Below are 16,999 nucleotides of genomic sequence, written 5' to 3' on the forward strand. Positions count from 1 at the left end.
TGGCAATTGAATTTAAATCATTCCAAGGGGGGCCCATTCAGAAAAGGAGAACCTTAGAAAAAACTGTTGCATAAACCATTTTCTCCTCTAACTTTGTCATGACCTTATTCATTGGTTCCCAGGCCCTCTGGGTGTAATGTACGAGCAGCACACTGCTATGCATATCAAATACAAAATGTCTTATAGTAGCAATGTTTTTCCTGGAATGGGCTGTTCCACTGAGGGTATGGGCCATATTGGAGACAAATGTAAACCAGACGCAGTCGTCTGTGTTGTTCTGTTGTCGGGATTTGGACACACTAAGCAGTTTATTTGCCTTCTAGGTAATTTGTTACAATACTCAATATTTGGATTTACCTTAAAACTAAGGACTTATTGGTCTCAGATGCCTTTGTGGCCACCACAATCAAAGGTTACATCCACTTTAAACTCATTGTTCCAATCCTCAAATTGTACTTTGTGCATATACTGTACATACAAAATAAAAAAGCTGCAAAGATGTTTTTTTGTCAAGATTCGGTGGTGTCAATGACAGAGGGACATGCATTCGGAAAAAAACTGACCAACATATTGTTATTCAAAGCCAAACTGTAAGTTAAAGAATAGTCCCAGGAAACACGTAACCTTCAGGGAAACGTTCCCTAAAGGTTCCCTGGAGGTTACATTTTTGCAACCTTTAACGAGCATTCCCCAGATACCCTGCATTGTTAGCTGGGGTATTTATTTATAGCAGTTTCTCCCTGGGTGGGTATTTGAGTGCTCATACAGTATTTGTGCAGAAGGTTGTTAAAGGTTTTTTCTATTCGACTTTAGAAAAGGTGAAGGTTATTTTCTTCTCTCCCTACTTCTTTATGAGTCTGGATACATTTGTATATAAAAGATTGAGGGAACAAGTTTTGTGGCTGGAATATATAGAAAAAAAGGAAATTAATAATAAATAGTTTGCGGTTGATTTGGACTGCAGATCTCACACTCAGACAGCAGTTTATCTAAAACTAATGCAGTCTAATACAAGAGGCTCCTTCCTGGAGGTTATACTGTTGAGTATTTGTTGACATTGTTTTAAAGAGGTGTAGATTGAAATGTATAATATTAGAGTTTTGCAGTACATGGTAATACTAATGTTGGCTTGCTGATGCACTGCTGTATACGCTTGCATTACTCTTAACTCTGTGTAACTTATAAACTGCCAACTTAGTCTCCATGACCTCACACATTACGACTTTTCCTTTAAAATAATACAATTTGCAAAAGCTGTTTTTTAATCCTGATAACACCTTTTCAAACGCCGTACAATACACCGTATCACCAACGTTTAAATTAGCCATTTCATTTCCATGAAATTCTAATTAAATTTCAAGTGTCAAGCCCCGGCCTATTATAGTGTCACCCTTAGGATTCAGGCGAGCTGTGGGTTCTCTCCTGCATCGCAGTTTGACTGACAGCCGCGGTATTGCAGATATCTCGCTCGGAGCTCACAATCCAGCGGGGGGGGTGGGGGGGGGGGGGGTGCAAGGGTGGACGGGGGAGGGGGCAAGGGAGGGGGAGGGCGGGAGGAAAAGTTGTCTCTGGTGCCAAAGTGATTTTGCTTGGAGAACGGCATTTCTGACATTTGTCTGGCAGATAAAAAAAACACCATCAGATATGAGGGAAGAGAAGGTCAGGGTCCCTGCCATCAGATAGCACTGGTTTGGCGTCTTGTTTTGATGGTTTCCGCCGCTCGGTGTGGACCAGGAGAGCCAAGAGGTCGGGGAGGTATGTGAAAAGCAATGCTGAGGATGTGACTGAGTACAATTCCTATGTCATTGAAGGCAAAATGGGCAAAATTCAAAATGAAGTCGAACTAAAGTGCCAGGTGTGAATATTGCACGTGCATGTATAGGATGAATAGAGATGAAATATGAAAATAAATACAAATAAGTCCATGTATGACCTTCTACTGGGTCGTGCTGGGTATGAACACAGACTGTGACGACTGGTTTAAGTCAGGGGGTCTCGAGGAGTATAATCTCCACAGCCGACCTTCTCTCCCTTAGCTCCCTGTAGCCGGCAGCCATTCGAGCTTGGCTTAATCAAATGGAATCGAGCGTGGGACAAATGACCAATCAGAAGGAGCGTGAAGGGCGTGCAGAGGAATAGGTTCAGACTGTAATGCATGCGCATGGTAGATTGAAATGAAATTCAAATTCCAATGCACTCGACATACTTCAAAATGAGCACAGGGAGATCAGTGTTGCCAACTTTTACTGCATACGTGAGAAAAACTACAACCGGTTTCCCTTCGCACCAAAGTATTGTTGCTTTTTGATTCTGCACATGCAAATATCAAATTCATTGCTTCCCACAGTTATTGCAAACCCAGGTGAGATGCAGTATCTGGAATATAACACTATTTTCTTGGAAGAGCAGCTTCAGGATCTGCATTATGGAACTGAATTGCTCTTCAGCCATATGTTAACTATGTGCAGATACAGGATAGTTGAATTAATGAAACTCCCACTATATGCTCTGCGTGAGCGAAAGTTTAATAACTGAGCTGTAGAGCACAAGCTTCACAGGTGGCCATTGAATGAAGCATTAAACAACTGTATTTTAATGAGTAAGTAATTTGTGTTTCTCTGCAGCCTATAGAGAAATGAAAGAAACACAGAGAGCAGAGTTATTGTTTAGATATAGATATAATGTCAGGGATACAGATATATAATTGTTTTTGGAATGTTATTGTGAACCCAGACCATTAACTATTGTCTAATTATAACGTTTATTTAATTTATAACACTCAGTGACTGGTATATAAGTTTGTGGATAAATGACTAATATACTATAATTCACACACTGTAGAATATTCATCTGTTTTGTACTTTGCTGTAATAGGCAAAACATCGAATACAATTTTATCAGATAAAACAAACAAACACAAAGCTACTATCGATTAAAAAGTTATACACATTTCTCCTTTCCACTTCTAAATGGTTGTCCCTTATTATCCAGCACACCTGGCCCTACAGTGGCTTCATGTGCACCCTATCCTTTGACACTACCATTGTGCCGTCAGACGTCCACAGTGCATATCTGGCCAAGTTCTCCACCGCCACATCCCAGCTGAATAAAGCGAGGGTGTGAAAGGTGGACTGAACCCAAACAGCAGCCCATACATCATCGGACAATGGCTGCTGGAAAACAGCCTCCTCTGAAGCCAGAGGGGCCGACTAAAAGGCTGTCCAAACACCGTCTCGACAAAGCAGTCAGGTTTAAAAAAAAACACTGAATATAGGTGAACATCATCAATAACCCACTGGCTGCTGGATGGAGCCGCTCGGCAAATCCATATCACACAATTAACTAAAATCCAGCCCGGGCTCTGTGAGATACTGCTGCCAGGGTTCTGGCACCAGCTCTCTCATGGGTTAACTTCTTGAAGTAGTAACGTGAAAAGATCCTCAGTCATTGCGGCTAATAACACACAAATAAAGACAGAATACCTAAACTATACCAACACAACTATTGGATGCATTGTAATCACAGCCATACATGCATGTCATTTTTATATTTTGAATCAAATTGCTTCCTATTTCTTCATAAAACTGTTTAAAAGTGAGAATGACGCTGAAACGATATAAGGCTAATGACACGGTGATGAGATAATAACTGTAATTCATTATGATGTGCTTTGTGCAGACGCAAGATCAATCACAAAGAAGAGATCGAGAAAGGAGTAGCAGGCCTCCAGATGTTCTGGCTAGTGTATCACTGGTGTTTAACATTAGTGATTGATGAAGTCATTTCTCATTTTGCTTCTGCACTGCACAGGACGTACAATAAACTCGATTAATAAACATCCATCAGGGCCCCACTGTTGAAGCCATTGTCTGCGGGGGCAATTCCGCCGATGCCACAGCTAACCGATTGTCTCCTGCCAGGTATCTCATAACGCAAACACCGCCCTTAAATTATACATCGTCCACAAGCCCTGGCAGCGCAAACCGCTCCTGCCGCTCCTTAGTCTAGTGTCTCTCATTGGCTTTGACAGCTGGGCTGGATCAATTGGACAGGCCCTGACTGGGGCTGAATGACAGAGTGTTCCAGACGGCCCATTCTGACTGTCACTTCCCTGAGAGATCACTAGCCACTCCTGCCCATGAATACTAATACAGTCAACACGGCTGTGGTCGGGGACGAGTGCGCAGGGAGGTTTTCAAAGAGCACGTGTGTTCTTGGTATGTATGAGGACAAACAGGTGCCAGGTGAGGCGCGCCCGGAGAAGCGATTCGGGCTTAACTAAGCAAATGGATGCACATGCACACGCACGCGAGCTCCTTTGTTACTTCCCCCTCCCGTTGTCCTTTGCTGGTGACAGCCCGGGCCTTGCAGGGCATGCAGGAAACCCATTAATAAGCCTGGGACAGTGGCTGCATGCCAACGCCGCTGAACAGGGTCAAAGGTGAGACATGAGCTACCTGCCAGGAAGTGGGATCTTCCTCAGGCTGCTACATCTGTCCTTAATCTGACACTGTAATCCCTGCACTTTCCAATGAGGTCCATACAGTGTGGTGGGGTGCGCTTAGGGTTGCAAAATTCCGGGAATATTCTAAATTGGAAATTTCCATGGGAATTGACGGGAATATACGGGAATAAACTGGAAATTGTGTGGGTAATTTATACTAACTGTATTTACCTTGTCATATACAGACATAAATATAAACATTTTGTTTCATCATAGGCTGATTTGAGCCCTGAGGAAACTTTGGGCACTTGACTATATGCTTCTGCATCTTTGTGTCATTCTTAACATAGGTCTTTGCACAGTATTTGCAAATGTACACAGCCTTTCCTTCTACATTGGCTGGGGTGAAATGTCTCCACACATGAGATAGTGCACGTGGAAATGTTCTGAAGAATAAGATGAGAAAAAAGCTTGTAAAAAAACACTAATGCAATGCCAGAGATATAAATGGTTAGCCAATTGGAATCGAATTAAAAATATTTTACAATTGATGGATAAATGAATAGAAATAGGCTAGATGGACAGATGAACAATCCTCAATCAGCATGCTAATATATTTCCCCAGTAATATCACAAATTCCCGAGCCCAATATTCCCATGGCAAGTTTCTGGAAAGTTTCTGGAAATTTACCGAAAATTGTCCGCCCCTTTGCAACCCTAGGTGCGCTTGATTTGTCTTTGTGCATCCAGTTATTGAGTGTGTGTGGTGTGCATTCTGAGGTCTTTGGCGAATCCTTGCTGGTAAAAGGAACGGGTCGTTGTGTTGATTTAAAGCCACTTCAGAAACATCATGGCAACTGACTAACTACAGTGCAACTGCCTGCCAATTTCCCTGCTTGTATCAGATCACAGGGCGGCTGTGGCTGAGGGGTAGAGTGGCCGTCCTCCAACCTGAAGGTCGGCAGTTCGATCCCCAGTCTGACCCATCTGCATGCCGAAGTGTCCTTGGGCAAGATGCTGAACCCTGAATGGCCCCCCCATAGAATAACTAAGTGCTGCAAATAGATGCACTGTGTGAATGTGTGTGTGAATGGGTGAATGTAAAACTGTACTGTAAAGCACTTTGAGTGGTCATCAAGACTAGAAAAGCTCTATATAAATACAAAGACATTTACCAAAGCCATTTACATGCAATGTTGTTAATTAAAATAGAAAATGTCAGAAAGACTTTAAAATATTTGTATGCATGTATTGGAATGTTTGCTTAAAGTTGGAATCTGAAAATAATAGCGTGGTTAGAACTAAGTTTAGACCTGAAGGATCTAGCATAAACCAATATTACTCTATCTCAGGAGGGAGGGGCTTAATATGTTTGTACTTCATCGATCTACATCATTCAACACTCAAAACTCCTGGGACGCTGCTATAGGCAATCCTGCTAAATCCCACGTGAACGTCAACATCTTTTATGTGATGGTGTCAAAGCTGCTAAATTATGACGAGAGGGAGGATGGAGAGATAAGGCAGCATGACCTTTGAACTCTGCAGAGAGCGCTGGCAGTGATTGGACTTCGTAAGACTGAGGTGAACGTCAAGTGCTTTTTGACATTGCTTCCAGTTTTTTCAGCTTATCATTCAATAAATCATATGATCGACTTGTCAGGCCTCGATTTTGGGTCTTACATTCTTGTATTTTTTGGTGTGGGCACAAATTGTCAACATCTAATTAGATCCATGGGAACTAAGTGCATGATTTGGGACGTCTCTTCAGGCAGCTAACTGGACCTGACGGTATCAATTTTCAACCTAATATTTAATGACACCTTTTTAATTTTGCTTTTAATTCAGCGTGATTTAGTTATTTATTGCTTGTGTACTCTGATACTCATAAAGATATGTAGATGTTTATCTCAATGTCCCCTTTTGTTTTTATCCTGTGCCACCACACATATATAACGGTCATATTCTCGTTATTTACTTTTAATTTCATTGATTTATCTTATTGCCTTTTATATACTTTCACATATGCTCTTCTCTACAGTGAATCAAGTGAATCTCATATTATCTCTGAATCCTCATTCCTGTTGTTTTTAAAGTGCTCAATAAATAAATCAGACTTGACCTGGTAAAAGTACCTGCCCATATACAACTTTGAATAATGTTACGGTATTTATGTAGCAAATTAATGAATACATCAATTACTTATCAGAGTCCAAGTGCAAGTCCTGAAAAAGAAGACCCCCAGGACTTGTGGGAAATAGATAGATACATACTTAAGAAAAAAGAATAATACAAATAAGAACAAAGGTAATGCTACTCCAGCAGCATTGCTTTTTGCTCCTTTCCCATATCCCCTATCTACTCCTCTGGATTAAAATCCAAGTCACATCCCTTAAGCGTGAACCGATTTCAAGCATCTCCCCGGTTTTCCCCTTTCCCTCTCATGTTGTTAGCCATCCCAGCTTTTTACTCGGCTGTGTCTGCTGTCAGCGCGGTGAAAAAATAACCGGAATTAGCAAGTTTGCAATGCTAATAGGCTCAGAGAGACACTGGCAGCGGTTACCTGGGAGTGAACGGTATCCTCCAAGTACCCGGGGTGGCCCCGTTTGTGTTTAGGTATTTGTGTTCTGTCACTCTATAGTAAGTGACACACTCCTCCACTGCAGATGTTTCTGTTCGGCGTACGACAAGGGCCCCTGGGGGTGTAGCATCTGAAACAGCTGACTGATGACCTCGATTTGACACATGGCGCTGATCATCTCCTCCCTGCCGCTCCCGCCCGCGTGCATGTGGCGTGCACGCTCATTGTCGCACGGGCGTAATGCATGTAGATGTGTGTGAGTGTGCGGAATGCGGCACGGTAATAAAGCCATGCACAAAATGTCGAATGTGTGCGTTGATGTCGGCCTGCTTTCACATACAGATTGGAGGCACATTAAGTTCCCGTCAGTGGCAGCTAGACTCAGGGGAGCAGAGAGCTGACATGTCGTGTTTGTGTATTTCGACGAGTGTGTGTGCGTGTGTGTGTGTGTGTGTGTGTGTGAGCGTGCATGCATAGGATGATGCCCTCTGACACCCTTAAGTGCAGCTGAGCAAATATGCAGAGATGTGAGGAGTTCAGGCACCCTGATGTATGTGCGTGTAAAGTCGGAGAGACAGGAAGGGCCAGGAGTGTAAAGTCACAGCGTATACACATGGACACATGGGATCATGTACTAAAGTGCACGTTTGTTTGCACTGGTTTGTAGGAGAGTGTGCATCACAGAGATGGGGAAGAAAGAAACGATGCAAGAAACGAGGAACTGCACCATAAACTGCAAAATCATCCATCGAGATCTAACGACTTATTTCGCCCAATCTGGAAATAAATGACTGTTTGTGCCAATGTGGCTTGATACATCTACATCATCTTGAAACAGATTAGGATGACAAAGAGTTTTTAGAACATTCCTCATGATTAGAAAATTACTTGAAACTGAATGTGTAACAAATGTGTTTTTCAGACTTTGCAAAACTTAAGATGTTTCAAAGATTTTATACTGGGATTAGATCTGATAACTGGAGGGGGGGGGGCTCCTGACTTGTTCATGAAACCAGAATGAAACTTGACCTTGGTAGAGGTCGAGTTTAAGTTGTGGCCATAGAGATGCACGTGGTCGGCAACGATACTCAGGCTGTTCTAATGAAACAATGATTGATTGGTATTAAACGGGCCAGAAACACATTCCTCACATTGTGACATCTCCACCACCAGCAGACTGGACTGGTGACACAAAGCAGACTGGGACCATGTATTCATGCTGGTGACCCTACCATCTGCCTCACGCAGCAGAAATCCAGATTTCCAGGCGAAGATTTGACGCTTCAACTGTCAAGTTTGGGCAAATCTGTGTCCACTCAAATGTCATTTTTTCTTCTGTTCCCGGTTTAAAAGAACGGTTTCGCATTTTCAGATACTCCCTGTCACTGAATTATATAAATTACTTTAATCTTTCTGAGAGCTTAAACCAGTTCGGCCAATCACATCTGACCTCTCTTGTCAACAAGGTTTTTCAGTTAGCAGGGGAGCAGTTTCAGAATAAGTCGAACTAGCTTATTCTGGACCAACATTCAAGACACAGTCCAAGTCACCAAAATCATGTGTTGCTGCTATTTGATGTGGCTGGATGGATGGATGAAGCTCCTGATATGTAGCTGCAGGATATCCTGTATTGTGCTGCTGAGGCTGGATCTCTGCATTAACACACAGGTCCAGGTTACACATATGTGTATTACAGTTGACTCTGTTTGACTGCTATAATTTCTTGGAAACATGAATTTGAGAAAAAAGTATTTTACACAGCAATAAGACACATGACATCTCGTTACATGACGCCCCAAAACATGCTGCATCAGTGTGTGTTGGCAGGATTTGGTGAAGCTGATGTGGGCGTGTTATGAATATTCCGCCCACACTGTCCAATTCTGAGTCATGCAATAACACCTGTCACAGAAAACTGGCAGAGATATCTGTATCTGGAGAGGCTGTGGGAGCTCCTAAAGAAATGGTGGTGTACACGACACTGTCTCACTTACAGCACGTTGCTCATGGTGGTTTAGTCTTGACACACTTAGATGTATGAGTCCCAAACTATATATATAATGCTGTTAATGGAAATAAATAATGCGGTAAATGTTCTATTATTTCAGTAAAGGGTGAGAAATAATATCAAACCATTGGCTCTCTTTAATCCTCACTATGCAGAACTGATTTTTTAAATAAGAAAAGAAGAAGAACCAGTGGGGTAGTGGTTTCAGGTTCAGTTAGAGATGACTTCTTCTGTGGCGTAAGCATTCTTGGACAAACCAGCCTGTACCAACACCTGCTTTCAAACCATAACATCATGGGGGCCCTTAGTAACAGGGGCTGAATGGTTTTGACATGCTCCAGTATGAGACGTAACCAGTAAGAGGTGATTTATGGCCGTGCTGTAATTTATTTGTTCCACCGCTGAACACTCTAATTCCCTTGGTCCCTTTTTTAGAGGGTGAGGACCGTCAAGCTGCCTGATCCAAATGTGAGATGTTAACATATGCTACAGGACCCTCGCTGCTAAAACAACAGAGAAGAGCCATCCTGTGTTTGCCGGCGGTGACTGGGAATGGAAATGAGCCACGTCGACAGCCCGACGCGCTTCCATGTGATCGTAGAATTGGATGAATCAATTGCTGCCATTTTTAAAAACACATCATCAAAGCTCAGTCGCAGAAATAGAAGGATATGACAAAAGGGAAATGTGGTTGCGAATGTCATACGGTAGCCCTTTAGGGTCAATCGCGCAGTCTGTAAACGCTGCGGTTCAAGTGTGATTACTGCCAGAGTGCTTCACCGGAGCTCTCTTTAATCTCTGAGGGGGGAACAGCATGGAGGCGGCGCATCATGTGACGGATGCAATTCAGCATTGTTAAGACATTTTTCCAGTGGATATAAATTCAGTTTCCACTTGACGTGTGGTACGAGGAAGCAATCAGAAGTCGGTTTCCCGGAAACCATTGTCCTGTCAGTCACTCGGACAGCCCGGGTCCTTACGATTATGACTCCACTCAACAGAAATCACGGCATATGCTAATAGAGGGCTCTAAATCATTCTAATTTGATAGTCCCATGTGGTCCATTGTGATACATTGCTATGCACTTCAGAACACTGCATCAGAATAAACAGGTGATGCGCGCACACACACACACACACACACACACACACACAAACACACACACACAGAGAGAGAGAGAGAGAGTATCCTAATCCTCACAGGCCTTTTAAGCAGTTCCTTTTTAAAGCCACCGTATGTCACTGTAAAGAGCCGGCTAATGAGCCAGTCGAGGGGAAATGCCCTTTACCTCCAAGGTTAAGAAGTTATTACTAAATAATCAAGAATGTGCAACTCTGCACATTATTCAGCTTTTTTTTTCCGGCTCAACTGTTGTTAAACTGAACAGTGAACACCTCGTGACAAATGAAAGTTTGATTTTTTTTGTTTTCGGCTTGACGATAAGACCAAATACGTCTACTATAATTATTTATTTTCAGTGTAAAGTGGAAATAGGTAAATGAATTGTGTGTTACACCTTCTCGCTGAGCTTGCATAAACATTTATTTCCTATTCTACCCTTCCATATGTTCTCCTGTCCACCTAGTGTTTGTTGAATTATGTGATTTTTTCCCGGGGATCAATAAGTTATATCTTATTTTGTTTCATCTAATCTTATCGTATTTCTTAAACATTCATGACAATATTTATTTATATTGTTTTACTGCCCATCCCTAAATCAACAGACTTACGAGTTCATGTATTCAGAATTTTTTAACTTATTTATTAGTGATATTAAGATGGCCGTTTCTTTAATTTCTCAAATCTTTTCCTCATTGGTTTCTCCGCTCACTTTTTATTTTAAATAACACCTTAACAAGGTCTGGCAGTGTCAGAGCTAATCAGTGTCCCACATGTTTTTACCACTATAACAACCCCCTAGCTGTGATGGATACTTTGAATAAGACAGAGAATCAGCAGAACTGATTATTAATCAACACTGGCAATTTTGGGGATAAAGGTCAATGTTGTGAATATTCCATTTTGGGTGGCAAATTTTAAGATGTGAATGTCAGGAGAAGCATGTGTGAAGAACATTTAGGAGCAGCACAAAGCAACTGCAGGTAACAATAGTCCAAAGAAATGCCTGCGGAGAGAAATCCTGTGCCATGGAAAAGTGCTTTCCATTCACAGCTACTGTTATTTCTCTCCGTGATGGGCAAATAAGTGTTGCCCCTAAATTTGCCTGTGAATGGCAGAGACTGGCGACAAAGCAACTCGACGCGTCCAAATCAAATCTCGTGGCTCTACTTTCTGCGTGATTACACAATAACTCCGGGCCGACTGATTGTCTACCTCCGGGAAAGAAACGCTGCCAACGTGACTGAATGGAGAATTGTGGGATTGGTGCTGCCCGTTTCTATTCAAGGCGGCTGCCACCGCGAAGGGGGAGCGTGCTAATGGTGCTGAATAGTAATGACTCGAAACCTCTTAGAGCCGAGAAACACAAGGAGACCCGGCGCCTGAATGCGACTTCTCAAACGCACATTATTCACCTGTCCCAAATCTTCTGTTCACACTGGAATACGGGTGTTTTTGTGGAGTCTCCCTAATTCGAACCACGTCACGCTGCTAGTTTTTCAAGTATATGTGCTTCGAAGTTCCATCTGGGAAATTGCTGCGGGCTCAGAGACGGCGGCTTTGCCTTTTTCTTTCCGACTTGCCAGGGCCTACCTGCACGGTAATGAAAACTTCTGAGCGATGAAGCCAGAAACTGTGCCACATTACTGAACTCATAAATCAAATTCCTCCGGCATCACACGAGTGGAAAAGGAAGAGAGTCCCTTACTTTTATTTTATCGGAGTAGCTTTTTATTTTTCCTCAATCTTCATTTAGGAAATTACTGTCCTTTCTTTTTTCATATCACTCCTCACTCTTTCACTTGTGAGGGGCCAAAGAGATATGGATTCACCACTTGAACCAAATGGCTAACTGTCCACCAGAGGAGAATAGAGGCATCACTTAGCGCATTAGGCCACGCAGAGGGACCTCAAACTGCTAAATGATGCTCCCTGGATTACGCACCAATGCTCCTCCTGCACTTTATCAGAAATCGAATGCCCAGAGAGTTCCACAATCTTATTTACTCCCACTAATTGACCGACAAGAGTTTCTCGTGAATTGGGAACAACCATTTCTATTTGTCAGCATCGAGGAAAGCAGAGGAAGAAAGAGGAATTACCTTAACACGCAGGAGTAGTAGCCCACGTCGTCCAACTCGGCCGGTCGAAACCAAATGGCGTCCTCCTCCTTGCTCATCCTCGTGCCATCGAAACTGATGGGCTCTTCAAAGTCCCCGTGCCCTGCGCTCTTGTACCACATCAGGCTGAGCCCGGCGCTCTGTGCGTGGGTGTAGTTGGCCCGGATATATCCATAGAATAAAGCGCACTTAATCCGTACAGGTTCCCCCAGAAGCACCTTGTATTTCAGGTAGTCCACCGACCAGTCCGTGCAGCCCTCCTCTGGAAGACAAAAGGAGAAGAAAAAGAAGAAGAGGGAAGTTAGTGGGATTTCTGCAAAACCAGTGGGCATCACCACTGCAGGCCCAGCAGAGGAAGGGAGAACGTGCACAACCAGGACAAGACCAATTTCAAACCCTGGCATCGGCTCGTCTCCTCGTGTGCTTTGCCAGCAGTCTTTGTATCGCAATCAATACAGATGCTCTCTCTCCCCTCCGTGCAGCATTGATGTCTCCGTCTCTTTTTTTTGTGTGTTTCACGAGACGACACAAACCAAAATAGGCTCTTTTGCAAATGCACGGTACACACCTCGAAACAAAGAGCTGCCTAAGTGTGCCCATACGAGCTCCCAGCTGATTTGAAAAGGGCCCGAGAGCCGGCGTGCATCCTCGTAACATGTTAACACGTTGCCGTTTTTACTATCACAACAAACCCTTTAAACGTTTAAATGAACCGTTAACACAACGCTTGTGTAGCTTCCTGCCTTTTGTCCGCCGTCTGCCCCTGCCTTCACCTACACACGCTGCATTTATATTTGACTCGGGTGTCACCGTCTCATACATATTTTGATTCGACTGCCAATAAAACTGGGCGTAAGGCGCCATCAATAGCCGTTTGAATGGCGGTGATGGCAGCCACTTTACGTTTGACCTGGGAAAAATGAGAAGCTGCTCGTGTTCATTTCCTGAAGCTATCAGACCACATTCACGCCTTAAACATTTTTCAATCAAATAAACGGTGAAAGAAGCTTGTCTTATACTGCGCCGTCACACATGCCAAGGCTGAGGAATATGCGTGCTCCCGATAAAACATCGAATAGATTGGAAAAATAACTGTATTATTCATGCACAGCAGGCAAAGGGATGGTTAGGATTCTCTGATGTATTTTTCCTTCTTTAGGTGTATATAAGATTCAAGTGAAACATCAAATATATAATTGAAATGGAATCCTTACCAAGAGATAATAGCGCAGACTGTTACTAATTGAGGTCTTCACACATGGTGAGTGGTTGGAAAAGACAAAAGGTATCGTTTGTGTTTCAAGCGTTCACAGAGAAATAGGAATTCAATTGGTTTCCGTTGAGATGAGGCCTTTTTTCATGAAGCCAGATTCTTGGGTAAATGGTAAATGGACTATTCACCTATCCACCTATCCAACACTCACATTCATACGCGGAGCTTTTTCCATCATCTACACTGTCGTCACAGGGGTAAGTTGGGGTTCAGCGCTTTAGACACAAACCCGGAGAAACCCGGGATCGAACCAACAACCGTTTGGTTCGTGCACCACTTGCAAATCCTCGGTGGACGATGGAGAATCACATAAAAAAGACGCATTGGTCTATGTTAACATTTTCAAGTTTGATTCATATTTGTTTGTATTGATAATCCCAACTCTCAATGTTATCACCAAATTATGAAATATCATACATAACATTTGAATTATTGATCGTTCAGAAGTTGAAATTATCGTAGTAAAATTATAATTATCGTAGATCTGGTAACACAGACATTGAGACACCTGTTAGTCCGCCAGCCTCCTTGTGGGAAATTGCAATAATTTACAATGCTAACCTATGCAGCAAGCTGATGACTCACAAAAACATGACAAGAGATATAACATAATAATTATGTATCATCATCTCATCAGCCTGGAAAATTGTGACGTTATATACTGTAGCTTTTAATTTATCCCGTTTAAACTCTCTATCCTGTCTTCCTAAATGACTGCTACCCAGGATGAGATCAGGCTATACATTTCTCAATGAAAGATTTCCAACATCGACAATTCGACTCAGCAAACTCTTTGCTGATATCGTGGCTGCATATCTTACAAGTTAGATAAAAGCTGCTGAGCCTTTTTGTAAATCGTAAAAAACTTCTATCCAATCCGTCGGTGCCCTTCTGAGACACAAGCAGACAAACTCTCTTGTATTCAAAACCAATCTGGGTTCACGGCTGATCGAATAACAAGCTCTCCCACGGCTTCACCTTCCTTTTTTCCATTACTTTCTGTGTCTGACGTCCTTCTTCTCTCACTTCACCTCCCCGCGTACCTCTTCCTTTGAAAGCATCTGGCGAGCACAGCTGCCGCGGCCTCAACAGGCTTCACTAATTGAGCCTCCATAAACGCTTTATTTACCAAAGAAGGCGACTTGGCGAACCAATCAGCGAGACTCGGTGCACGTGGCTGCCGTGGGGGGGGGGGGGTAACCGGACAAGTGGTGTTCGACGGGGGAATTCAAAAGTTGTGATTTATGGAAATGTGTTGTGTTGCTGCTGTGCTGCAAGGTTGGTTGCTGCTCTGAGTGCTGGAGAAGAGATGGGAAAGAGAGACGTGTAGTAAGAACACTCTGCATCACTTGAACAGAGAGAGATGAGGAGGACATAATGACACTCGGCTCAGGTACAGTTTAACTGCAAAAGATCCAATTTACCAAAATCGTGCAGTCATTGAATTTGGGGTTACCATTAAAAATAAAAGGGGGAATGTCCAACAGTCCTGTAAAAGAGGACTCAACGTACCAGAATGCAATGCGGTAAAAATGTGAAGCTTTAAATAAGAGCCTTCCATTTGTTTAATTGTTAATAATACAACTGACACTGTCAAAAATATAATATAGACTTTTTAGTGATCAAAATTGTATTTGAATATTTATTTCAGGTGTCAGCAAATAGTGGTAAATGTTCTTATCAGTCAGCAATAGACAGGGTTCATACACATTTTGACCAATATAAGCAATTTCCATTACTTTTCCAAAACTTTGGGGATTTAATTTTTCATTGGTTTATCATGACCATAGGAAACCTGAATAGATAACTGTATAAGGTTGCTCAAGGGATGTCCGAGAAACTTGATACATCTGTTCAGTAGATGAAGTAGATAAAGACAAATGAGGCTTTTTTATGAAATGGTTCAAAAATATATATAATATGCAGCTTTTGAGTCTGGGTATTCTTTTTTTCTTCAAATGACTCCTGTGGTTTGACAGCTCATTCTACCTACATCTCACAGACGTGTCAGATCAGCACCTTTTCTAATCCGACTGGATCCTAAATTAGCAGGAGCGAGTCGTTTCCTTCTTCTCGTGAGACCTGGAACATTGTGTTCAGATGCAAAGCTTTGACGTGACCTTCTGAACTGCCTTTTTTTGTTTTTTTGTTATTGTCTCAATTATGTGGGTCTTCCCAGGAGCAACTCAATGAAACACCCAGAACGCACAAAGAGTGAATAACAAGAAACCGAATTAAGCAAATCAAAAAGCCGGTGAAGGCGGCGCGAGGCCCGACGGCACATCCTTTCATTGTGATTACGTCTAACGGTTACTATGGCAACAAAAGGATCTAGCCTCGCTTATCGAGAAACCTGCTAATTAGTTTGTGGACGATAATAACTTGAAGGCTTAAGGTGAGGACAAGCACGGCAGAGTTGGTTTCTAATCGCGTGTCCTCATTTGGAGTCTGGAGTGTTTTACTTTCACGACTAATAAAAACAGCAGGAGGGCGTAGAAAGGTCATGTGACAGCAACTTCCGACGAAGAACAACTTTAGTTTGGGAAGAAGCCGAGTGTGAGAAAAAACCTGTTTGTCTGTGTGTGTGTGTGTGTGTCTCAGCTGTGCAATGCATGCGTACTCAATGGGTGGTGCAGGAGCCCAACACTTCCCTGCAGATACATGATAACTTGCAGTGATGTTATTGAAATGTTCCATCTTGTAGTTGTCGACTGGTTGTACTTAAATTCATTCAGGGATAATTCATATTTTTCTGAAAGGTGTTGCAATCAGTTATGGTAGATTAAACGTGTGTTCATTTAATATATATATATATACAGTGTACAGTGTAAAGCTGTTACAGTTACTATAGTCAGAAATAGCCGCATAATCCAATCGTAAGATATTTAACGTGATTATACTTCCAATAATAACAATGTACTCCACTAGCTAAACACTTAATAACATGACGAATTCCTCAGACTGGCTTTCATTTCGTCTCCACACACTGGATTTGGTAGCAGCAAAAAAAAAGGCACAAAGCAAATTCATCACTGCCAAACATCAGACAGCCTGGCTCTGTCACTGCCTTTCCCATCAGCACTGCAAACAAACACTCGGTCCACTCCTTTTTTTTTTTAGCACATTCACTCTTACTGAGGAGGAACGTCTCACAGGATGGGGGGAAGAGGAGAGTGAACTGCTTCAAAAGGGGCTATTTCGATGATGTAGTACAAATGTGCTACTACAGCCCAGTAAAGGATATCGTGCACAATTCTCCAACAGGGTCAGGAAAACATAAAATGACATGCACTTGTATGTAGGGACGAATGGATGACAAAATGTAATTGCATACTCTTATTAATATGCATCCGATGGAAAGATAGGGGATAAAGAGGGGAATGGTTGATTACTGCTGAAACCATTCGCAACATATAACAGTGAGTCTTTTCCACAGTGGAATTAAAAGAGGCT

General features: G+C 42.5%; 1 protein-coding gene across 1 annotated transcript in view; it reads right to left on the minus strand.

Annotated features, from left to right (window-relative positions):
• LOC128431296 (interleukin-1 receptor accessory protein-like 1) overlaps positions 1 to 16,999 on the minus strand; it is a 218,618-nt gene that overhangs the window by 128,772 nt on the left and 72,847 nt on the right. Inside the window, exon 3 of the mRNA XM_053417577.1 lies at positions 12,256 to 12,535. Coding sequence (XP_053273552.1) covers positions 12,256 to 12,535 — 280 coding nt within the window. The remainder of the gene's footprint in view (positions 1 to 12,255; positions 12,536 to 16,999) is intronic.

This window comes from Pleuronectes platessa, chromosome 24 (assembly GCF_947347685.1).
Source record: "Pleuronectes platessa chromosome 24, fPlePla1.1, whole genome shotgun sequence".
Classification (NCBI taxonomy): Eukaryota; Metazoa; Chordata; class Actinopteri; order Pleuronectiformes; family Pleuronectidae; genus Pleuronectes; species Pleuronectes platessa.